Raw genomic sequence first — 26,358 nt, 5'->3', positions numbered from 1 at the left:
CCTGTCCTCCTTCCTGCACTGAGATCCTAACACTTTGTTAAATATGCCTTTTGAGTAGTTTTGCTGGCATTTGCCCTTTCCTGTTTCCATTGGCACAGTCTTAGTTTAGGACAAGATAACTTTAAAAGCTTCCTCAGGGATCTATGTTTTTATTCAGGCTCCCTTCCAATTTTACTTATTGATTAGATAGGTCAGTGATTTTCTTTTGCTTGTATTTGGTGGGCAGTAGCTCTGTGTCTAAATTGCATAACATCTGGTACAGTGCCAAGTGCAGGTCAGTGGTTAATAACTAAATTATACTAATGATAATAAATGAGAGCTTAATGAATAAAGATGAACCAAGATTAGTAATTATATTAATTAATTATTATCATAATATTCAAAGAATCCTGGGAGAAAATTAAATACTATTTAGGAAAAAAGAACTAGAGCTAAAGAAAATGATTTGAGTATTTTAATGTTTAACTTAACACAGTCCAAGTCAGAGAACTCAAGTTTGTTGCAGATGTTAGCATCCTGCAGGGAAAGCTAGACCAAATAGTTCTCAAACTCAGTTGGTGTGTTAGTTCAACTTCTGCTCCTTTAAATTTGGCTGGACCCCTTTGTGCCCTGCCAAAGCTGAACATAATAGAAAGCCAAGCCAAAGACTGTCATGTATGACAATTCTGGCCAGTTAATCCAGATTCCTTCTGGACATCTGGCCCACCTTTTTATTCTCTTATTGGCATTGGGACTGCTGGCCTCTGTTCTTTAGTGTTCTTGACATTTCTCCTTTGCAATTTCCTTGACTCCTGTATACCTTTGTATGTCTGTATGCACTCACCTAATTTTAGTGTCTTCTGTTCTTCAGTGTGAGAAACTTTCTTCTCTATTCCCAGCTCATTGGTTGAGTCACTTCTGGATTTCCTGCCAGGGGCAGGATATTTGAGCCAACATAGTCAATCAGTATTTTTGAAAAGTAAGTATTGTGCTGGGTGGTGTACATGGCACACAAAATGGATTCTGCGCAGACTTTCACATTAGTAGTAATTCTCTTCTTCCTCCTGTTAGCTAACATTTATTGTGTTTTTACTGTAAATAGGGCACTGTTTCATGTGCTGTCCTATGTCTTAATTCATTTAATCCTCACAACAACCCAATAAGATAGATACTAACCCCATTTTACAGGCAAGGCGATTGAGGCCCAGAAAGGTTAAATTTGACCAGTGCTACATAGCTAGTAAGTAGCAGAGCTGGGATTCAAATCTAGGCATAATGCTTCCAAAACCTGGTTTTCTACCACCATCCTTTACTGACTCTTAGAAGATGGGATAGTATAGATACATATATCTCTATATCACAAATAGAAAGATATGTTCTTTTAGATAAACTATAAGATTACACCCAAAGTATATGAATCATCATTATGGAGGGAAAGGAATACTGGAACTGCTATCAACTAATTCTATAAGTTGGGGGAAGACACAGGACTTTGGTGTCTTCATCTTACAGAATTCCAAGGTCTCTTTCAAAAATTTTGTCGAATTCCAGTTTTTCCTCTTTATTAATTTAGACCTTGTAATTTCTTCCTTTTCCTGTTTTCTTTAGATTTAGGTATCTACTACAGGTTAAATCATATCTTCTGAAAATGTTCACTTTTCATTTAAATTGCACAAGTGAATTATAGTTTTGTATGTGATACTGTAGTCCATTATCATGTACTTTCTATGTGGATTTTGCCCCTGTAGAACAAAACAAGTCCTCTTAGGCATAAAAATATTCAGTAATCAGTTGGTCAGTTAATTCTGTATTTCCTGTCTGTTTATCAAATATCTGTCTCTGTGCTAGACCCTGTAAATCTTTATTATTATTATTATTTTGAGAGAGAGATAGTGGGGTGGGGGGATGGGGAGCGGGAAGGGGAAGAGAGAGAGAGAGAGAGAGAAAGAGAGAGAGAGAATGTTAAGTAGACTCCAAGCCTAGTGCTGAGCCCAAGGCAGGGCTTGATCTCCTGACCCTGAGATCATGACCTGAGCCAAAATCAAGAGTCAGACACTTAACTGACTGAGCCACCCAGGTGCCCCAACCCTGTAAAATCCTGATATAAGCTAGTCGATAATTAGGTGTTAGTTCTGCACCCCAGGAATCTTACATAAATGATCACTATAATATTTTGAAGCCTAGTCTTTAAAATTTGTTCATTTTTGTGGAACGACAAAATACCAAAATGACAACATTTTAAAACATTTTTGTGTCAGAGACAAATACAAATACACAGTGGTTTCAAAATTTCAAAGAGAAATTTACCCAAGATCCACAGTTACAAACATACTAGTCATAAAGTTGTGTATCTATGTACATGTAACTGAAACAGAATTTTATACTTTTCATTACTACATGCTGTGCACTGTAATATTTTAATTCTGTTCTATATCATTTTGTGAAAAAGTTGGTTGCAGTCTATGAAACTGACTTTGCAACCCACTAAAGTATCTTAACCTACTGAAAAATGCTACACTTAAATAAGGCAAATTATATATCCTATTGTTTTTCTGATTTTCTAGTTTTTTAATATTATTTCTTTATTTAAACCAGCATTTATTTATGTCTTTATAAATGAGGATTTCATAAACTTTACTAAAAGGGCAGAAATTAGATTCTCCTTCTCTTTGGACTATATGAACCTAGTTGATTTTTATACAAGATTACTTGAAGTATTAGGTTGCATCATTCTTACATAAATTTTAGACTAAGAGTCATACTATGTAGTGTTGTCATAATTTTTTTTTTAAGATTTTATTTATTTATTTGAGAGAGAGAGAGAATGAGAGACAGAGAGCATGAGAGGGAGGAGGGTCAGAGGGAGAAGCAGACCCCCCGCTGAGCGGGGAGCCCGGTGTGGGACTCGATCCCGGGACTCCAGGATCATGACCCGAGCCGAAGGCAGTCGCTCAACCAACTGAGCCACCCAGGCGCCCTGTCATAATTTTTAACAAAATTGATTTTTAGCAGACTATGTCATTAGGATAAGACATTTTTAATGTGTAAGCTCCCACCCTGTCCATCTTCATGGATAGTTACATTAAACTTAAAAAAAATTTCGGTGGTGCCTGGGTGGCTCAGTTGGTTAAGCAGCGGTCTTTGGCTCAGCTCATGATCTCAGGGTCCTGGGATCAAGCCCCGTGTCGGACTCCCTGCTCAGTGGGGAGTCTGCTTCTCCCTCTCCCTCTGCACCCACGACCCTCCCGCCCCCACCCAGCTCATGCCCTCTCTCTCTCAAATAAATAAATAAAAAATCTTTAAGAACTTATGACTCTAACTTTTTTAACCTTGTAAGGCTGATTCTTACTATGAGGCAATATTGCACAGTGGTTAGACACATGGATTCTGGAACCACATTTCCAGGGTTCACATCTCAGCTCTGTCGGTTTTAAGACATTTTCCCAAGTTGCTTAATTTCCTTGTGTCTCAGTTTCCTTAAGTTATCTCAATAGACTGATTATCATGATTCAGTGTTATTATAGAGAAACAGGCCATACAAAATAGATGGGTAAAATTTTGAATATACCATTTAAGAAAGAGAAGAATTATAATATATACACATTGGTTTATTCTTATTTAAAAATATGATGCTGAGCACTCCACCCCTCTCATCCACACACATTCCTCTCTATCCAGCATATCCATTCATTCTCAAATCTTATGGTTCTTTTAAGTATTGAAGATGTTAGATTAGAAGACCTTCTCTTCTAGGATAACTCACAATAGCTGTTAAGCTGGGAGTTTGCAACTTCATTTTTGTTTGAACTTCATTCAGTCCTCTTCAAAGCCCCTTTTTGCTTCCCCTCCTCCTCCTCTTCCTTTCCATATCAGTTAGCTTTGCTGTGCAACAAACTCTTCCAAAATGTAGTGGCTGAAAATGACATTCTTTTTATTATGGCTCTTCAGTCTCTGGTTAACTAGGAGATTCTATAGTTAGCAAGTGGGTTGGCTGGGGCTTGGTGGTTCTGGATGGTCTTACATATCTGGCTGGCAGTTGTCAGGCTGGTCGCTCCGAATCTCATCTAAAATGACTTGTCTGTGTTCTAAGTGGCCTCTTATTCTCCAATAGATTTGCCTAGACTTTGTCACATTGTAGTTTTGGCATAGCTAGGGAAGGCAAATATCAATGTGCAAGCACTTGTCAAGCCTCTGCTTGGCTCATGTTTGTTGATGTCCCATTGGTCAAAGGCAAAGAAAAGGAAAAGGAGAAAGGACGTGGAAAAGTCCAGAGCCATTGTTGAAGAGTACTATCCAAGGACATAGACACAGAGAAGTATGATTCTTTGGAAGTCTTTTTGGCTCTTAGTTACTGAATTTTTTTTCCATTAATGCTCCTTATTTACAGGTAAATGAATCAATTAAGGAAAACATAGTTTTCTCAGTTAATTTTGTGCTCCTGAGTTACTGAATTTTTACCACAGCCTAGATCCCAATATAAATTTTTTTTCTAAGTTTTGACTGTAGTTTTATTGTTTGACATGTAAGCATTTGTTCTGATTTTGTGGAAACTTGCTTCATATTTTTTCATGCCACTTCAGTAACTATATTCTATTTCTATTAAATTTCTGATAGATACCTTGGATCTGTAGTCAGTGGTCATTAATCCTTTGAATCTAACATCCAAATGCTTGTGGGAACAGACAGGTAATGTAACTGAGTGAGGCTAGCCTGGTTTACATGTAAACAAATATACTCTGTTATAAATTGGAAAGTGAAGGATGCCTATCCAAAGGGTAGGATAGGCCTAGCCCCTACTCACATGTCGTGTGGGTATGTGGGCTCGGTATTTCTAGAACTCCTGATTTTTTCAGAAGAAGTAGGAAATCTAGGTTTTAATGTGAAATCTCACATTTAATATGAAATTAATTTTTAATGCTAAAATTTAATTAAAAATTTATAATGCAATTTCAAAAGCAAAAACAATAATGATACTATTTAAGCTGAAGAAAATCTTCAGCGGAAGCTGTCAATTTGTGAGTTCTCTACTGGATCTCAAATAAGGCCTTCTACCATCTGGTTCAAACCTGAATAGCTCGAGTCTTATCTGCCACTATCCCTCAGTTTGTGGTGCTCTCCATATTTTCATTCTGGATGAATTCTCGCTTTTCCTTAATGCATACTCTATTTTCCGCCCCTATGATTTGGGAATGGCCTTCCATCTTGTCACCTTCATCCCATTCTGTAGCCCTCTGGTACAGAGGCTTACTGATCCTTTAAAACTGAGCTTGGAAGTTTCACTTTTATAAAACTTCACGGAATGTTATTTCTGTCTGAACCTCAAAGCATTTTGAGTCTTTGTTATGGCATTGATAATAATCTTCCTTGTATTGAAGTTACTTGTGTATGTTTTATTGTCATTCTGCTAGAATGTGGAGTTCATCTTTGCTGGGCTTTGTATTTCCTGCATTATTTAGCATGGCTATCATGCCTGGAATGCCTGCCTCCCTAATCAGGTGAAGTTTCACTTAAATTAGAGCACTTTATCTGACGGTTTTCTGACTTTCCCTGATAGGGTTAGTTTGGAGTCCCAGGGCTGGGGAAAAAAAAAAAAAAGAATCTGTTGTTGAGATTTTCGTCCATGGAAGCTCTGTGGAAGTTGGAGCTAGGAAGAGAGGCAGGGGAATTGAGTCTCAGCCAATTAAAGAAGTGAGCTATGAAGGTGGAAGGGCAAAACAGGCAGAAATCTGGAATACGGCATCATGATTATTAGGCCGGCATGATCAGATAGGAGATAGAGGTGTGCAGATCAACAGGCTGTCCAGTTTTAAGATATAATCTCAGAAACACAGCCTGTATCTCTGGGGTTCCTCTAGTTCTTAGGCTGGGTGTCCTTAAAGCCCCTTAATGAACCCCAAATTGTTTTTCTGATCATCTTGGTTATAATTTAATTTAAACATTAATTTCTTTAGACATTTGCTTGATCTTTACTTTTTTGATTTTGTAGTGTGGTCTAACTGATCTTTCTGGCATCCTCAGAATGGAAGAGGTACACTGGCAGCAGATCACTTGTTGAGGGACCACCAGTCAACTCATTGGTGCCCTTGGTGGCTTTTCTGTATCATGCCCATGGATGCTAGAATACAGAGGGTGTTAGTATGAGGGAACATAAGAATTTGAAGTATTCCTAGGTACTTCATGTGAGTCTCCTCCAGCATCTTGGTTTTCCAAGCATGTCAGGGGACCCTGTAGTAGTTCCTTAGCTGTTTATCAAGTGGCCTTTAGGTAGTTTGGCAGTTCTTTTTTTTTTTTTTTTAAAGATTTTATTTATTTATTTGAGAGAGAGAATGAGAGAGAGAGAGCACACGAGAGGGGGGAGGGTCAGAGGGAGAAGCAGACTCCCTGCTGAGCAGGGAGCCTGATGCGGGACTCGATCCCGGGACTCCAGGATCATGACCTGAGCTGAAGGCAGTCGCTTAACCAACTGAGCCACCCAGGCGCCCCGGTAGTTTGGCAGTTCTAAGGGAAAGTGATAAGACAATTTTGTTCAACATGTTTTAAAAATTTGAAATGTAAAATATAATTATGGCTTTTGTGAAAATTCTATTATATTATCAATTATAGTCTTAAAAGTTAGAACTGCTTTTAAAATAGGATAATGTTGGTCAGTTAATCTTAATTAAGATTCAGTTAAAAAGTTTTCTTCTCCTAATATATCTTAATGTCATTGGTGAGTTAATAAACATTTGATTCAATTTGTTTTTGTTGTTTTTACTATAGCATTGCATTATATTCCTACCTCATAAAAGGGATCAATATCTTTAAAGTGGTTTATTGATGCCTAAGAAAAGAGGTGAAATAGTAACATAAATGCCAGAATTCAGAATAAAGTAATAAATGTAAATAGTAAATAGAGTCCCAGTGCAAATAGAGGATATGTTGGGATAAATGAATCTGCAAATTTGATAATCTTGCATAAACAAACAAAAAAGAGAAAATACAAATAGAAGATACATGATTAATATCAGCAAATTTGATTTTATTATGTAGTCCCCTAATCCCTGGTGTGTTGTATGTTATGAAACATTGTCAAATAGTAGCAGGAAACCACTGAGGCCTTTGCATTATTTTCAAGGTATGGTAACCACTTTGATAAACCGATTACATTTTTTTTCTGGGACAATACTTTTGTGGGGGGTGAAATTCCTATATTTTGCAATAAAGGGAGAGAAGGGACTTAAACAATAGGCACCTGATTCAGAATTGGACTCTTTGAAATAAAAGTATGTAAATAAGAGCTTGCATAGCATGTTGGGTAAGAGCATGCACTGCCTGAGTTCAAATCCCAGGTTTGTACTTACCAGCTATCTCTACTTGGTCAAATCATCTCCTTTTTTTTTTTTTTTTTAAAGATTTTTATTTATTTATTTGACAGAGAGAGATACAGCGAGAGCAGGAACACAAGCAGGGGGAGTGGGAAAGGGAGAAGCAGGCTTCCTGCTGAGCAGGGAGCCAGATGTGGGGCTCAATCCCAGACCTGAGCCAAAGGCAGATGCCTAACAACTGAGCCACCCAGGTGCCCCAAACCATCTCCTTTCTATATGCTTCAGCTCCCTTATCTACATAGAGGGAGTATTAGTAATGTATACTACATAGATTTGTTAGGATGCTAGGAACTAATATTTATAAGTGTTAGAACAGTACCCAGTACCTAGTAAATGTTATTTAAGTATTAATTAAGTAAACTGGAACTAAATAAAAATGTCCATCAGAGGGAAATGTTTTTATAAAGATGAGATTATGACTCATACAGATATAAAATGAACACTTACCAACAATTTTATTTAACTCTGGTTCAAAGGAGGATTTAAAGGATCACATAAATATAGGTAGTAAGGAACTCTGAAATGAATTTACAGATAAATGCAAATTGACCACAGGACAATATCAGTTGCATTCAAGGAAACATAATTTATTTGCATTTCCAGGGACAAGAATCATTTGCATTTTTATCTCTTTTTTTACAACTTATAGAATTGTATAATAACTCAAAGACCATGAAAGGTAGAGATTACACTGATGGGTAAACTAGATAGGACCCACTATTTTCTTTTCTCTCTCATATTGAAGTCTTTCAGTATTTTCTGACATGTCAAACTATTACAAACGATAATAAAACCAGTTCAAAGTTAATAAATATTATTTGTTACTATTCCTCAGGGTAGGAAGTAGAGGAACAGGTTTTTTTTTTTTTTTTTCCAAATACCACTTTTGAATGTCACATGATATTAACAAAGACTTTCTCTTTCACCAAACTTTAATTTGATTCCTCTAAGCCCTTTCCTTGACTAGGCCCCATTTTTGCTAGACTTGCACAGCCCGGTGTTAGCAAGAATTTTGTTAAGTCAATTTAAAGAGAATTCCCTACCTTGGATGTCTGATCATCTTCTATATCTGATCTTTGAAGCCTTTGTCTTCACTCTTGACTGATTGATTGGGGATCTATTGGGAGGCTGACTCAGCCAGTGCCCTGGATGACAGTCAGTTAAAGCCCAGTAGGGACAGATTTTGAATCTTAAGATTCTAAGTATACTCTCTGAAGCTGACTTAGAGGCAGGATTCTTTGTGTGAAAGGTACTTACTGAGCTGGAAGTCTTTCTCCCTGGTCTTTGTTTTGAGTAGTGATTTACTCCTCAGCTGCAAAGGTTTTCCCTGGCTCTTTGTAGGCCTGTTTTCTCTATTTGATCCTGCTCCTCCCTTGGGAATTTTTCAGTCCACTGAAATGCCTTTCTTGAGATCCTGCTGGCTGTATGTTCTGCCATCTCTGTCTACTTCCTTTCTTGCTGGCTTGGCTTTACTAAGGATAGTTTGGAACTTCATTGGCTTCTTTGGAAAACTAAATCTCCCCAAACTGGCTCCTCTAAGATCTCTCCCTTCTGATCTTCCTTCCTCCTCTTATAATCCTTGATCTTCCCTTCCGCTTCCTTGAATTCTTTGGTATGTACCTCTTCAGATCCCTACCTTCAACATCCCTCTGTCCAGTGCAGCTTCTCAACTCCCTATAATCACTTGAACTTCCGGCTCCCTGCTCCTCATCTGGGGGCTCTCAAGGGACTCAGGGACTCCCAAAAACAATTACTGAAAGCTGAAAAGGAAGAAAAGGTACTTGGAAGCAGACTGGATGTTTTATACACTCAGGTAAGCTTTGGAGATACCCAGACATCTGCTTGATGTCTCCTTGGTCAGTTTCTCACCTAAAATTTCCATCTACAGACTCTATAAGATTACATATCAGAGCAAATGAAAAATCTTGAATGTCTCTCCTATAAATATTGGTAAAAAGCATTAGCCCTTATATTGAACATGTTACCTTAACTTGTTCCTTTTGCCAGGAACATAATTTGGATAAAAATATCAAGGGGAGCATAGACCAGAGTGTATTACTGTTTACCTGACTCATAGTTAAAATTTTAGAATGAAAATGTAAGATCTTTGTTTGTATGTATGTGTATATGTATCTATATTATGTATATGTGATATTTTCCTACTTTTGGATGGTATTACCAAATTAATCCATGAAATACCATAAAGGAACTCTATTCAGATTGGTTTAGAGGTAAATGAGAGCTTATAAAAATTAAATATTTCTAAAGCTACCAGAAACATAGAAACTAACTCAAATACTTTGCTTTTCAAGTTCATATGACTTGGTAAATCTTTGGTAAATAAGATTAGTTTAATTGTTGGTTTAATAAAAACAACTATGTCTTCTGGGTTATCAGCAATAAGTATAATACGAGCATACATTTTGTTATACTTGGGTTTATTAGTCAAATAAGGTTGTATTATATCTACTAGATGTTTAAGATTATAAAAATTATAAATTCAAACCAACACCAAATGTACAAGTAAAAATGCAGTAAAAATTAATTGCTTGATATCCATGACTTCTTGTATATCACACATAGCAGTAAAAGAAGAATCCATGTATTTAACCTTTTTAGGTTTTTGGTTTTGTGGTGCTTGCCTAACATTCATGTGCTGTAAAAATAGTTAACAGGGAAATAACGTGAGGTGATAGTGAGCTTTGCTTAATGTTATAATATGTCTGCCTAAAAATAGTTTCCAAAGGCTTTTTATAGTACCTTATAACCTTAGGCTTATGCTAAATTAAATTAAGTAAATCTAAATTATTTCTAAGTAAAATACTGAAACACTAATTATTGAACATAACTTTATATTCTTATGGCTTTTTCCTTTTGTATGGTAGTAAATATATTTGAGTTTGTGAATAAATACATCCTTTTGCCATATTGAAAAGTTTGTACTATAAACATGTCTCCAGAAATTGAGAGATGGTATATTCATAAAATTTGCTAGACTGCTACAGAATACTCGTATGTGACAATTTACAATTGTCTACTTAGTCTTCTCTGTAAAATAAAGAGTACATATAGTTAAAAATGATAATATATGTAAATGAAGCTATTAGAAATAATAAGGGTAAAGAGAAACAATTCTGTATGCAAAGTCTGCAAGGAATGGAGGATTTTTTTTAATTTATTTTATTTTTTTATTATGTTCAGTTAGCCAGCATATAGTACATCATTAATTTTTGATGTAGTGTTCAACAATTCATTAGTTGCATGTAACACCCAGTGCTCATCACCACAGGTGCCCTCCTTAATACCCATCACCCCGTTACCCCATCTCCCCAATCCCTTCCCTTCTGTAACCCTCAGTTTTGTTCCCAGAGTCCAGAGTCTCATGGTTTGTTTCCCTCTCTGATTTTTTCAGAATGGAGGATTTTTGTTGTTGTTAAGGCAATGAATCATTTTGTCCTAAATCAAGATCACTGGTTATTTCAGAATGAGGAAGAGGAAAAAATATAAACAAATGAATGGATATAGAGAGTAATAAAAGGTTTGCAGAAGAGGAATTTTATCTGTGATCAAGTTGGCTAAGATTGAATGGATCTATTTATTAAGTTTTTGTTTTTTCTGGTTTTTTTTTTTTTTTTTAAACGAGCCCAGTGATGTAGTGATGCAAAACTAGAGTTGGGTTTTCTCTCTGAAAACAATGAAGTTTTCTTGGATTATTGGTCTGTTCTTAATAAGAGATTGTAGAGCATTTTCTTTACCTTTTAAGTAATCTGCCTTAGGAAAAAAAGATTCTGTGTCTTATCAAAAAAATTTCCTGTGCTTTATGTTGTCTTTATTATATTTGTTTGTGAGAATCTAAGTATTGTTTCATAATGGTCTATGATCCTATTTTTTTATTTCATTTATTTTTTTATTCTTATGTTAATCCCCATACATTACATCATTAGTTTTAGATGAAGTGTTCCATGATTCATTGTTTGTGCATAACACCCAGTGCTCCATGCAGAATGTGCCCTCCTCAATACCCACCACCAGGCTAACCCATCCTCCCACCCCCCTCCCCTCTAGAACCCTGTTTGTTTTTCAGAGTCCATCGTCTCTCATGGTTCGTCTACCCCTCCGATTTCCCCCGCTTCATTCTTCCCCTCCCGCTACCTTCTTCTTCTTCTTTTTTATTTTCTTAACATATATTGCATTATTTGTTTCAGAGGTACAGATCTGAGATTCAACAGTCTTGCACAATTCACAGCGCTTACCAGAGCACATACCCTCCCCAGTGTCTATCACCTAGTCACCCCATCCCTCCCACCCCACCCCCCACTCCAGCAACCCTCAGTTTGTTTCCTACAATTAAGAATTCCTCATATCAGTGAGATCATCTGATACATGTCTTTCTCTGTTTGACTTATTTCACTCAACATAATACCCTCCAGTTCCATCCACGTCGTTGCAAATGGCAAGATCTCATTCCTTTTGATGGCTGCATAATATTCCAGTGTATATATATACCACTTCTTCTTTATCCATTCATCTGTCGATGGACATCTTGGCTCTTTCCACAGTTTGGCTATTGTGGACATTGCTGCTAAAACGTACCCTTTCGGATCCCTACTTTTGTATCTTTGGGGTAAATACCCAGTAGTGCAATTCCTGGATCATATGGTAGCTCTATTTTCAACTTTTTGAGGAACCTCCATACTGTTTTCCAGAGTGGCTGCACCAGCTTGCATTCCCACCAACAGTGTAAGAGGGTACCCCTTTCTCCGCATCCCCGCCAACATCTGTCATTTCCTGACTTGTTAATTTTAGCCATTCTGACTGGTGTGAGGTGGTATCTCATTGAGGTTTTGATTTGGATTTCCCTGATGCCGAGCGATATTGAGCACTTTTTCATGTGTCTGTTGGCCATTTGGATGTCTTCTTTGGAAAAAATGTCTGTTCATGTCTTCTGCCCATTTCTTGATTGGATTCTTTGTTCTTTGGGTGTTGAGTTTGATAAGTTCTTTATAGATTTTGGATACTAGCCCTTTATCTGATATGTCATTTGCAAATATCTTCTCCCATTCTGTCAGTTGTCTTTTGGTTTTGTTGACTGTTTCCTTTGCTTTGCAAAAGCTTTTTATCTTGATGAAGTCCCAATAGTTCATTTTTGCCCTTGCTTCCCTTGCCTTTGGTGATGTTTCTAGGAAGAAGTTGCTTCGGCTGAGGTCAAAGAGGTTGCTGCCTGTGTTCTCCTTTAGGATTTTGATGGACTCCTGTCTCACATTGAGGTCTTTCAACCATTTGGAGTCTATTTTTGTGTGTGGTGTAAGGAAATGGTCCAGTTTCATTCTTCTGCATGTGGCTGTCCAATTTTCCCAACACCATTTGTTGAAGAGACTGTCTTTGTTCCATTGGACGTTCTGTCCTGCTTTGTCAAAGATGAGTTGACCATAGAGTTGAGGGTCCATTTCTGGGCTCTCTATTCTGTTCCATTGATCTGTGTGTCTGTTTTTGTGCCAGTACCATGCTGTCTTGATGATGACAGCTTTGTAATAGAGCTGGAAGTCCGGAATTGTGATGCCGCCGGCTTTGCTTTTCTTTTTCAACATTCCTCTGGCTATGCGGGGTCTTTTCTGGTTCCATACAAATTTTAGGAGTATTTGTTCCATTTCTTTGAAAAAAGTGGATGGTATTTTGATGGGGATTGCATTGAATGTGTAGATTGCTCTAGGTAGCATTGACATCTTCACAATATTTGTTCTTCCAATCCATGAGCATGGAACGTTTTTCCATTTCTTTGTGTCTTCCTCAATTTCTTTCATGAGTATTTTATAGTTTTCTGAGTAAAGATCCTTTGTCTCTTTGGTTAGATTTATTCCTAGGTATCTTATGGTTTTGGGTGCCATTGTAAATGGGATCGACTCCTTAATTTCTCTTTCTTCTGTCTTGTTGTTGGTGTATAGGAATGCAACTGACTTCTGTGCATTGATTTTCTATCCTGCCACTTGACTGAATTCCTGTATGAGTTCTAGCAGTTTTGGGGTGGAGTCTTTAGCGTTTTGCACATAAAGTATCATATCATCTGCAAAGAGTGAGAGTTTGACTTCTTCTTTGCCAATTTGGGTGCCTTTGATTTCTTTTTGTTGTCTGATTGCTGTGGCTAGGACTTCCAATACTATGTTGAATAGCAGTGGTGATAGTGGACATCCCTGCCACGTTCCTGACCTTAGGGGGAAAGCTCTGTTTTTCCCCATTGAGAATGATATTCGTTGTGGGTTTTTCAATAGATGGCTTTTATGATATTGAGGTATGTACCCTTGATCCCTATACTCTGAAGAGTTTTGATCAAGAAAGGATGCTGTACTTTGTCAAAAGCTTTTTCTGCATCTATTGAGAGGATCATATGATTCTTGTTCTTTCTTTCGTTAATGTATTGTATCACATTGATTGATTTGCGGATGTTGAACCAACCTTGCAGCCCAGGGATAAATCCCACTTGGTCGTGGTGAATAATCCTTTTAATGTACTGTTGGATCCTATTGGCTAGTATTTTGGTGAGAATTTTTGCATCCATGTTCATCAGGGATATTGGTCTGTAATTCTCCTTTTTGATGGGGTCTTTGTCTGGTTTGGGGATCAAGGTAATGCTGGCCTCATAAAATGAGTTTGGAAGTTTTCCTTCCATTTCTATTTTTTGGAACAGTTTCTGAAGAATAGGTATTAATTCTTCTTGAAATGTTTGGTAGAATTCCCCTGGGAATCCATCTGGCCCTGGGCTTTTGTTTTTTGGGAGATTTTTGATTATTGCTTCAATTTCCTTAGTGGTTATAGTCTGTTCAGGTTTTCTATTTCATCCTGGTTCAGTTTTGGTAGTTGATACATCTCTAGGAATGCCTCCATTTCTTCCAGGTTATCTAATTTGCTGGCATAGAGTTGCTCATAATATGTTCCTAAAATTGTTTGTATTTCTTTGGTGTTGGTTGTGATCTCTCCTCTTTCATTCATGATTTTGTTGATTTGGGTCATTTCTCTTCTCTTTTTGATAAGTCTGGCCAGGGGTTTATCAATCTTGTTAATTCTTTCAAAGAACCAGCTCCTAGTTTCATTGATCTGTTCTACTGTTCTTTTAGTTTCTATTTCATTGATTTCTGCTCTGATCTTTATTTTTTCTCTTCTCCTGCTGGGTCTAGGCTTTATTTGCTGTTCTTTCTCCAGCTCCCATAGGTGTAGGGTTAGGTTGTATACTTGAGACCTTTCTTGTTTCTTGAGAAAGGCTTGTATTGCTATATACTTTCCTCTTAGGACTGCCTTTGCTGCATCCCAAAGATTTTGAATAGTTGAGTTTTCATTTTCATTGGTTTCCATGAATTTTTTTAATTCTTCTTTAATTTCCTGGTTGACCCATTCATTCTTCAGTAGGATGCTCTTTAGCCTCCATGTATTTGAGTTCTTTCCGACTTTCCTCTTGTGATTGAGTTCTAGTTTCAAAGCATTGTGATCTGAAAATAGGCAGGGAATGATCCCAATCTTTTGGTACCGGTTGAGACCTGATTTATGACCTAGGATGTGATCGATTCTGGAGAATGTTCCATGAGGACTAGAGAAGAATGTGTATTCCGTTGCTTTGGGATGGAATGTTCTGAATATGTCTGTGAAGTCCATTTGGTCCAGTGTGTCATTTAAAGTCTTTATTTCCTTGTTGATCTTTTGCTTAGATGATCTGTCCATTTCAGTGAGGGGAGTGTTAAAGTCCCCCACTATTATTGTATTGTTGTCGATGTGTTTCTTTGCTTTTGTTATTAATTGCCTTATATAATTGGCTGCTCCCATGTTAGGGGCATAGATATTTACAACTGTTAGATCTTCTTGTTGGATAGATCCTTTAAGTATGATATAGTGTCCTTCCTCATCTCTTATTACAGTCTTTGGTTTAAAATCCAATTTGTCTGATATAAGGATTGCCACCCCAGCTTTCTTTTGGTGTCCATTAGCATGGTAAATGGTTTTCCACCCCCTCACTTTCAATCTGGGGGTATCTTTGGTTCTAAAATGAGTCTCTTGCAGACAGCATATCGATGGGTCTTGTTTTTTAATCCAGTCTGATAGCCTGTGTCTTTTGATTGGGGCATTTAGCCCATTTACATTCAGGGTAACTATTGAAAGATAGGAATTTAGTGCCATTGTATTGCCTGTAAGGTGACTGTTACTGGATATTGTCTGTGTTCCTTTCTGGTCTATGTTGCTTTTGGGCTCTCTCTTTGCTTAGAGGACCCCTTTCAAGATTTCCTGTAGGGCTGGTTTTGTGTTTGCAAATTCCTTTAGTTTTTGTTTGTCCTGGAAGCTTTTTATCTCTCCTTCAATTTTCAATGACAGCCTAGCTGGATATAGTATTCTTGGCTGCATATTTTTCTCCTTTAGTGCTCTGAATATATCCTGCCAGTCCTTTCTGGCCTGCCAGGTCTCTGTGGATAGGTCTGTTGCCAATCTAATGTTTCTACCCTTGTAGGTTACATATCTCTTCTCCCGAGCTGCTTTCAGGATTTTCTCTTTGTCTATGAGACTCGTAAGTTTTACTATTAGATGTCGGGGTGTTGACCTATTTTTATTGATTTTGAGAGGGGTTCTCTGTGCTTCCTGGATTTTCATGCCTGTTTCCTTCCCCAAATTAGGGAAGTTCTCTGCTATAATTTGCTCCATTATACCTTCTGCCCCTCTCTCTCTTTCTTCTTCTTCTGGGATCCCAATTATTCTAATGTTGTTTCGTCTTATGGTATCGCTTATCTCTCGAATTCTGCCCTCGTGATCTAGTAGTTGTTTATCTCTCTTTTTCTCAGCTTCTTTATTTTCCATCATTTCATCTTCTATATTACTGATTCTCTCTTCTGCCTCATTTATCCTAGCAGTTAGCGCCCCTATTTTTTATTGCACCTCATGAATAGCCTTTTTGATTTCTACTTGGTTGGATTTTAGTTCTTTTACTTCTCCAGAAAGGGTTTCTCTAACAACTTCCATATTTTTTTCAAGCCCAGCTAGTATATTTAAAGTGATGATTCTGAACTCTCGATCTGACATCGTACTAATGTCCGTATTGAGTAGGTCCCTGGCAGTCGGTACTACCTCTTGTTCTTTTTGTTGAGGTGATTTTTTCCGTCTTGTCATTTTGTGCAGAGGAGAATAGATTAATGAGAGAACAAAATGCTAGCAGAGTAACAACGTCCCCAGAAAATATACTCTAAACAAATCAGAAAAGACCCGAAGCAGTGGGAAAAGAAAGGGAAAGAGAGAAAAAAGAGAAAGAAAAAAAAGAAAAAGATAAAGATAAAGAGAAAAACAAAAACAAACAAAACCAAACAAAACAACAACAACAAAAAAACCAGAATGTGATCAAATATGACCAGGCTGGTATATAGATCAGTGCCACACACTAGATTTGGGGTGTATTTTGGTCTTTTAGAAGAAAGTGCCTCCCAAAATTTTAAAGAAAGAAAAACTTATATATGTACAAAAATAAGGGTTGATATGATGAAGGGATGGAATATGATTGTAAAGATGAAAATTTTAAAAAATTTTATAAAAGGAATTGATAAGAAGTTGTTTGAAAAAAGAAAGAAGAGGATTTAAAAAAAGAAAAAAGAAAAAGAAAGGGAGAGGATGTGATTAGGCAGGGGAATAGAAAACACCATATACTAGAGATTTAGGGTATATTTTAATCTGTTAGAAGAAACTATCTCAAAATTTTAAAGAGAGAACAACTTATATACATAAGCCAAAAATACGGGTAACTACTATGAAGGGATAGAATATGACTCTAAAAATGAAAAATGTTTTTTTTTTAAAAAAAGGGTTTGATAAGATGTTGGTTGAAAAAGGGAAAAAGAAAAATTCAAAAAGAAAAAAAAAAGACAGTTAAAAAAAAATTAACTTTGAAAAACTAAAGAATCATGGTAAAAAAGCCATGAATTCTATGTGTAGTATTCCCCTAGCGCTGGAGTTCTGCCATTCTCATTGATGGGTAAACTTGGTCTTGGCTGGCTGTTCTCGCTGATCTTCTGGGGAGGGGCCTGTTGCCGTGGTTTCCAAATGTCTCTGCCGGAGGCGGAATTGCCCCGCCCTTGCCCCCTCCCGGCTAAGTAATCTGCTCGGGTTTGCTCTCCAGGGCTTTTGTTCCCTGCGAGCTTTCCGTACAGCTTTGGAGGCGGAGAGTGAAAATGGCGGCCTCCCAATCTCTGCCCCGGAGGAGCCGAGAACTCGGGCCCCGCTCCTTAGTGAGCCCCCAGAGAAAAGCCGTCAGTCACTCCCGTCTCCCCGGTCTCCGGCCGCACTCCATGCTCACCCGGCCTGTGACCGCGCATTTCTATCTCTGGCACCCGACCCCGGGTGGAGTCTCCAAACCCAACAGATCCCTGCGGTGCGCTCCCGCGCGGCTCCTCCTGGGGGAGGAAGGTGAGTCTCCCCGGATCTGCCGCTTGTTGGGTCCCTGCTGGAGGAGCAGTGGCCCGACTGTGCCGTGGATCACGGTTCATGGCAACCCCGAGCTGAGAGCCCGCACCTGGGCCCCGCCTCTGCAGCCGCCTTCCCTGCTCCGTTACCTGGGAGGTCTGCCGCACTCAGGCACCCCCGGTCTTTCTGTGACCCCAAGGGTCCTGAGACCACACTGTCCCGGAGGGTTCCACCCCCCGCTTAGCCACCAGAGTGACGTCCCTCAGCGGAGCAGACTTTTAAAATTTCCGATTTTGTGCTCCGCGGCTCTATCACTTGCCAGAAGCGGCCGCCGGAGACCCCTCCCCCGCCGTCTATCCTCCCGAATATCGCCTCGGATTCACTTCTCCGCACGTCCTACCTTCCAGAAAGTGGTCGCTTTTCTGATGAGACAGTTGTTGCTCTTCTTTTCTTCGATCTCCTGTTGAGTTTGTAGGTGTTCAGAATGGTTTGATCCCTATCCAGCTGAATTCCTGAGACCAGACGAAATCCAGGTCTCCTACTCCTCCGCCATCTTGCTCCGCCCCCCCATGATCCTATTTAATCAAGGGTTCAAACCTTTTGACATTTTGACAACTTCCCAAAATGAAGTCCAAAATGCAATCTTAACTTTAAACTGAAATTGGTATTTCCCAGACAGCCCCTGGAAAACCTGAAAGGATTTGTTCTTTCACCTTGTAAAAAAGAAATGTTAAATAATTTGGTTTATTTGATATTTTAAATTGCTTGGGAGGGATTGCCAAGTAAGAAGTGATGCTTAACCTTCCCTAGGTTATATTTGTATGGGTAAATATAAATATTTAAGAAATTATATGAAGTTTATAGAAATTTGCCAGTACCTGTTTTGTCTATGATATGTCCTGGTATAGTATTATCAGGTAGAATTCCAGTTATTTAAACATTGTATGTCGTAGAAATAACAAAATTCCCTCGTCAGTTGCATTATTTTTATAATGAATTCTTCAGATCTTTAGCCATGTAAATAAGCCTTTTATCATTCAGAGATAACTTTTGTTTTACTCTGACTCTTCCTTGAAAGCTCTTGCAGTCAGTTACAGGCAAAAGTGCTTCCTTTCAGAACGTGCCCTCTTTTTATTCGCAAACAATGAATCATGGAACACTACATCAAAAACTAATGATGTACTGTATGGTGATTAACATAACAATAAAAAAGACAAAAGTGCTTCCTTTCAACAAAACCTAACTATCTCAGAGACCATGGAAAGGACTTTGACAAGTCCTCTGGGCTATAGGCTTCTGAAGGCACTATTGTTTAAATAACTTTGAGACCATACTACTGGATTGAAAAAGGATTTCCAGCACTAATGAAGAAGCTGACTGTTTCAAAAAACTGCTAACTCAGGATCAAGCAGAACAAGAATTACTTAATGAAAAGAAAAAAAGGAATATATTTATAAGAAGTATTCAGTAGAACAGAATAGAGAATTTAGAAATAGATCTCAGTATATAAGATTACTTAATGTAGTTGGTTTAATGGAATAAGAAAAGTATGTGGGTTTTTGGTTTTTTCTTTATTACTGTTTTAATAAATAATGCTGTGGGGGGAAAGAATCAGTTACATGGGACTGAATGTACTAATGAAGAATGATTATGATTTTTGTGGTTATTGTTTTGGAACATTGCTCTTCTTTAACGTTTTATTTAAGGAACCTCTTTTTCTCTCTCTCTCTTTTTTTTTAAAGATTTTATTTATTTATTTGAGACAGAGAGAATGAGAGAGAGAGAGAGAGCACATGAGAGGGGGGAGGGTCAGAGGGAGAAGCAGGCTCCCTGCCGAGCAGGGAGCCCGATGCGGGACTCGATCCAGGGACTCCAGGATCATGACCTGGGCCAAAAGCAGTCGCTTAACCAACTGAGCCACCCAGGCGCCCTCTCTCTCTCTTTTTTTAAAAGATTTTATTTATTTATTTGACAGAGAGACACAGCGAGAGAGGGAACACAAGCAGGGGGAGTGGGAGAGGGGGAAGCAGGCTTCCCGTGGAGCAGGGAGTCCGATGTGGGGCTCGATCCCAGGACCCTGGGATCATGACCTGAGCCGAAGGCAGATGCTTAACAACTGAGCCACCCAGGCACCCCCCTTTTTCTCTGTTTTCTGTAACTCATGATAATTTAGTAGATTATACTTTTGTAAAAAGAAATGAAATGTTCATGTTTATGTTTTCTCCCTACCTGATTTTTCCACAGTTCAGAAACTCTATTGAGTATTCTTATTTTCATGACAATAAAATTATTTGTGTAAGTTCAGTAAGAATCTGTCTTCCTTGTAATAGGACGTAATTGGAAAAATTGATTATATAGGCTTTGACTAGAATGTCATATTTGAGAATGATGCATAGAATAAGACAGTCAGATAGTTTTAGGGAACTAAGTTTGACTTTTTAGAGCCAATGCTTACAACCTCCTTTTGGAGAAACCAGCCTTCTACAGGGTTCCCAGCATTACAAATGAATAAAGAAGGTCACTTCCTGGCAAGCCCAGGAACTCTAGGCTATTTTGGCAACCTTGAGAAGAGAGGAATTCACTCAAATCTATAGGATTACAGGCTAAATCTGGTGGTGAGTTCTAGGTTTGGTTTGTTAGGCTCAAGAGGCTTTTAAAAGTCTAATCTGAGATTCTCTACAAAAAGTTCCAGCAAACCAAACTTGAAAGTCCCAAGTGGTCAATTAACATTCTTGCTGTACTTATATAAATAATTAGGCCAAATCTAATGAGACCAGACTTATTTTGTAAACAAGATTAAAAAGGGGGGTGACTGTAGAGAGACAAATTTTATACTTCATTGGAAAACCGTTGTGCATCCTTGTTTGTGGGTTATTAAATTCTAGTCCTGTTCATTGTCTTGCACATTTTCCTCTGGTTTCCTGCTCCAATGTCTGGCTACAAGTCTCCAAAATGTTTCCAGTTTTTCTCTCTACCACCTGATTTGGCATCATTGAGAACTAAAATTGCCCTTCTCCTGAAGCCCTGTAAGCTGAAGCTGTATGATTTGGTACAAACTTCAAAGAAATCACCTCAGTGGATCACGTATGGTCACCCTTCATGTCTGCTGCTATGTGGGCCATTCAGAAAGCTCAGTGGAACAGCTGATGCCATCACCAAGGACATTCAAACTGCAAAAGATGCTTTGAGCCCATCTTCTAGAAATCTTCTCAACTGTCTGCCCTATAGACTCAAAAACTAGTTTTCTCATCTGCTTCAACCACTAATCTTTCTTTTTCTTTCTTTTTTTTTTTTTTTAAAGATTTATTTATTTATTTATTTAACAGAGAGAGAGAGAGAGAGAGAGCATAAGTAGGCAGAGCGGCAGACAGAGGGAGAGGGAGAAGCAGGCTCTCTGCCGAGCAGGGAGCCCGATGCGGGGCTCGATCCCAGGACTCTGGGATCATGACCTGAGCCGAAGGCAGCCGCTTAACCAACTGAGCCACCCAGGCGCCCCTTTCTTTTTCTTTTTATAGAAGTTCCCCTCATTAAATGTTTGACTGCTCATACTACCTAGCAAATATCTTTCACTACCAAGTCTCAACTAATGTTTCAGCTGGTCCTTAATGAACAAAAGGCAACCTAGTGAGAAACGGACTTACATTGTCAATGAAAGAAGAACATGTCTTCTTTCCTTGAATAAGAGGAAGGACTGACAAAGTCTTTCTCCCTAACCAAATTTTAGTCAGGTTCCACTAAGCTTTATTCCTGATTAGGACAGATCTTTGCTAGATCTACATAGTCCAGTTTTAGTAAGATTTCTACTAAATCAGTTTAGAGAGAATTCCCACCCTCAGTATTGATCAAATTCCACATCCCCTCCTATACCCAGGTGATGTCTGATCACCCTAGCCTGCCTTTAGCAAGAATCCTAAGTCTGTTCAATCAATCTCCCCCTGCCTCCAATTTTTCTTCTTAGTAATTTTCCTTCCATTGATTCCCATTCTGCTCCTTGGTTATAAATCCCTACTTGTCTTTGCTATATTGGGAATTGAGCCTGATTCTGTACTGAGATCTCTTTTCCCCAATTGCAGTAGTTCCAGAATAAAATCTGTTTTTACCACTTTAACTACTATCTAGCTCTTTTGTTGTTGTTGTTGTCTGTTTGTTTTAAAATATAAATAGTATGCAGTCTAGAAGAACAATTACTATCATATGTACAACTGACAAATATTTCAACTTGCAATTGAATAAAGCCAATTATGTGCAAAATGTGAATTAGTGCTTTGTGTATGTACTTTTAGGATGTCCATGAGAGAGCAATGCTTGACAATTTTCTATCTTATTTATTACTGAAAACCCAGGATATAGGAAAAGATACATTGGGAGTGCTGATCAAACACCCTTGTATGAAAAGGAAGGCAGTGCATTGCCATTCAAATAAAAGAAATAGCCTCTGGTGGTAATTTACATTGTTGTATTTACAGAGAGTAGGTAGTGGTCAAAGTATGCTGTTTGGTTTTGGTTTATTGCTGAAGGAAATACTGATAATTATTAATACTCTCAAATTATAGGTTTTAGGTACATTTATGCCTTTTTTTAAAAAGATTTTATTTATTCATTTGTGCCTTTTTGATATACCATCTGAGAAATTGGGCAGCAAGTGTAAGTCTGGCTATGAGGAAAAAGGAGGCTCACATGAATTTTTAAAATGAGAGAGAGATAAAAATATTTCTTCAATGATGCTGATTCTAATAAGACCATTTTGAGTAACTTATTTGAATGATGTGTCACAGCAGTATATTTATTCAATATGTTGAATTTGCTTGAACTTTTAATTCAGGCTCAAAATACCCCATTTTTAAAATTTGCAGATGAGAGATTAGAATTTGTTTGTGTTATAAATGGCTTAAAATTTGAGTCTTTCCAATACCATTCTTTGATAATTTCTTTACATTTGGAGAAAGAAATGCATGATTTATTGTCACATATGTTAAAAAGTCACATTACTACAAATACAATATTACATACGTAGTGCTTCATGAGGAAATGAAGAAGTACTTTTTAGAACTAAATGCAACTTAAGGAAGAATGTGAAATCTCTCTAACTTTATATCCCAAGTTGGAAAGTCAAACTTTATGTATTCATTTGTGATAAGCTTATCAATTTAATGCCTGATGGAGTTCTGAAACTCCTCACTGAGAAGTCTTTATAATTTCTAGATTTAAAAATAGTCCAGATATCCAGATTTTTTCGACAAAACCAACAAATATTTATTGTTGTTTAACAATCTTTAGTTGGGAATCAGGACTTTCTAATTTGGTAAAAGTAGTAAGAATAGACAGTGGATATGGAACTCAAGGTCTTCTGGCTCAAAATCTTTGTCATTGGGCCAGGCATTGACAGCTTGGTTAGAGCATAAATAAAATCTGGTCTCTTTCACTGATGGGAATCATAATAATGATAATGATAATAGTAATAATACACGTAATGATACATTTTGCAAAATAATATCATTTGAAAATATTTCTTAACTACTGTGGTATTCTGAATATAGATGCTGAAATAGTTTGCCACCTTTGTAAAATCTTTGTTAAAAAAAATGGTAGTGTTTGTTGAGAGCTTACTATGGAGCAAACATTCTAAGGGCAATGAACTCATGTTAACTGTGAAGGAGCCAGTAGCTTACAGACTGAGGCATGGAGAAAATAAATAACTTTTCAAATGTCACCCAGTTGTTAACTGGCAGGCCAAGATTTGAACAGAGTCAGTCTGGTAGCAAAGTCTGTGCTCTTTGCCATTACCTGACAAAGGCAGACAGTACGAGTACTGTAGGAGCCCCTTGAGGTGGTTTTCTATTTTGAGGTCTCTGAACATCTTTCTCTACTCTTTTAGCACACAATTTTCCCACATTATTCTCCTCTTCCTTATTATTATTACTGCTACTACTGCCAGCACCAATGAGCATTTTGATTAGAATCCTTTAAGGAGACAGGTTATTACAAAGAAGGGAATGCTTTGGAGGCAGAAAGAGGAAAGATCACTTTCATGACCACAAATCATATCCATGGTCTTGGCCAATTTTTTTCTGTAGCTCTTGGGGCCCAAAGACAATTTCGGTGACTTGTGACCTATCACCTCCCATCTCCCATCTCCCAGATACTTCAAAGTTACATGCTCATTTAAGAGTGTCATAGTGAATTAATAGCATTATCTTCCCCCTTGAAAGATTTGCACAGATCATAAATACTTTAAAAAGTTTAAGTTTATAAATCAGCTTTCCTAGAGGTATATTAAAAAGCTTTTTATGTATAGTAATATATTTTAAAACATTGATTTGTACAGCTTTGTTTAATGTCTTAACATTACTACTTGTTAAAAATGAATGAAACTCAAATTAGAGTATTGCCATGGAACATTGGAAAATGAGTTGTAGAATGTAATGTTTTGGTTTGTTTTCGATATATAAGCTTGCTGGTTGTTGTGTGCAGGGCAGAGCTTTTTCTCTTTTAAATCTAGCAGTGCTCTCTAGAGTGAAAGGTTAATACAATTTGATAAGAAAAGCAGTTTCATCCATTAAAATACTTTTTTTTTTAAAGATTTTTATTTATTTGACAGAGAGAGAAAGAGAGAGAGAGCCCAGAAGGGGAAGCGGCAGGCAGAGAGAGAGGGAGAAGCAGACTCCCCACTGAGCAGGGAGCCCGATGTGGTGCTTGATTCCAGGACCCTGGGGTCATGACTTGAGCCGAAGGCAGGCACTTAATGGACTGAGCCACCCGGGTGCCCCACCCATTCAAATATTCTTGATCCATCCTATTTTGAGGGACATTTGTTACTTAGAAGTAGCAAAGAGCTGAACCTACATGCTTTTGCTCTGAGTGAATATGATTTCAAGGTAACTAGAACAAAATAGAAATAAGCTTGTGCACTGTGAAAATTTATTTTGTCTTGGTGGTTGTACATCTTTTTCATACCTTCTTATGAAACTAGTGGTACCTAATTTTACTTTAAATTTAATATTTTCATAATAATAATAATAAACATTGAATTTTTTGTTGACCAATATAAAGTGTCTAAATTTATATGTGATACTGCATTTGTATTGAGGAATACATAATAAATAGAGAATAAACCACAGCCCTCGTATTTACATTTATTTCTACTTGTCTAGTATATCAGATTGTGACCCATATTGGCTCTTGTATCAAAATTGTCTTTATTAAAGAAATTAAAACTATTACTATTGATATATATTCCTTTCTTATTACAGAAGAAAATACTCAGGAAACATCACAGGTGAAGAAAAGTTTGAGTGAAAAAGTTTCTCTCTATAGAGGTGACATCACATTGCTAGAGGTAGATGCTATAGTCAATGCGGGTGAGTACTTGATTTTTTTTTTGTGATGTATTTGTTATATGAGTATTATTTTAAAATATTTTTCATAAACAGGAATAGAAGTATTTTAGAAAAAGATGTCCTTCCTAGTATAGACATACCTTCGTACTTCCCTTCTGGATTAAAAACACTGAGGATTTATTTATTTATTTATTTATTTATTTATTTAAAAACACTGAGGATTTATTTTATGTGTGTGTTACAGTTAATTTGCTAACTCATGGTATCCATGCTAAATTGAGATTAGGGTACTGGACCACTCAAAAAGTGATAAATTGATGCAGAAGGTTCTTCAGAAAGAACTTTAGAAGCTCTATTACTGTTGGTTTCATGCTTGAGTTAATAATTGGCCAACATAAAAACAAATTCATCCAGGTTTTTCTTTCTTTTGAAGAAGTGGTAAAGAGATGATTTGAACACCAGAAAAAAGTAAAATAGAAGGTAGTTATTTCTGTGATTTCCAAATCATAGTTGTTTGGTTACTACTTTTCATTTTTGATATGAAATGCTTTAATTATTTTAATAACCAATTAAGTAATTTTTATGTTTGAACATCGGGGAAATTAGCAGTGTTATTTATGGTAGTATCTCCTATATATTTTATTATGTGGCTGTATATCAAGAAATACATAGTAGTTGTGATTCTATATAAATGTCAATAATAAGAGGATATTTAATGATTTTAATTTGTGTTTTATAAAGGTAAGCTTTTTTTCAGGTTGAAAATGCCAAATAATAACATGGACTTTTTATTCAAAAAGATTATTACAGTAAAGAGAAGAGTATTGTCCTAATAGGCGGAGGAAGAATATTGCAATAGAGAGAATAATGCAATAGGGAAAACCACTTCTACCATGAGATCTATAAGCATCTCAAAGGCCAAGCAGAAAGGGTCTTTTCTTTCATAGGAAGGAGTAAACAGGGTAAAAAGAATTGGGTGTGGGGTACTGGGATGAATTGGTGGCAAGATTGGAGAGTTGATCAGGGAATATTCTTGCCTGAGGCCATCTGATTCTTGGACGGGCTCATTCTAGAGGAGTCGTTCACCTTCCATTGCTCAGGGGTGGGTCAAAGTCTAGGGACTTGGAAGAGGGAAAAAAGCCTGAGTAAAGTTTGGTCAACTCCAGTTAATAGCCATTGACCAGCCAGAATGGTCAATGGAGACAAACATTTCAGCTAATCATTTATGAGTGAAAGAATGGGAATTTGGAGGATCTGTG

General features: G+C 37.4%; 1 protein-coding gene across 1 annotated transcript in view; it reads left to right on the top strand.

Moving 5' to 3' along the window:
• MACROD2 (mono-ADP ribosylhydrolase 2) overlaps positions 1-26,358 on the top strand; it is a 2,055,604-nt gene that overhangs the window by 64,904 nt on the left and 1,964,342 nt on the right. Inside the window, exon 3 of the mRNA XM_021700726.1 lies at positions 25,013-25,120. Within this exon, the coding sequence (XP_021556401.1) occupies positions 25,013-25,120 (108 nt within the window). The remainder of the gene's footprint in view (positions 1-25,012; positions 25,121-26,358) is intronic.

The sequence above is a fragment of the Neomonachus schauinslandi genome, chromosome 10, assembly GCF_002201575.2.
Source record: "Neomonachus schauinslandi chromosome 10, ASM220157v2, whole genome shotgun sequence".
NCBI lineage: Eukaryota > Metazoa > Chordata > Mammalia > Carnivora > Phocidae > Neomonachus > Neomonachus schauinslandi.
Note: the sequence above shows the minus strand (reverse complement) of the source record. Positions and strands in the feature narration are given on the sequence as shown.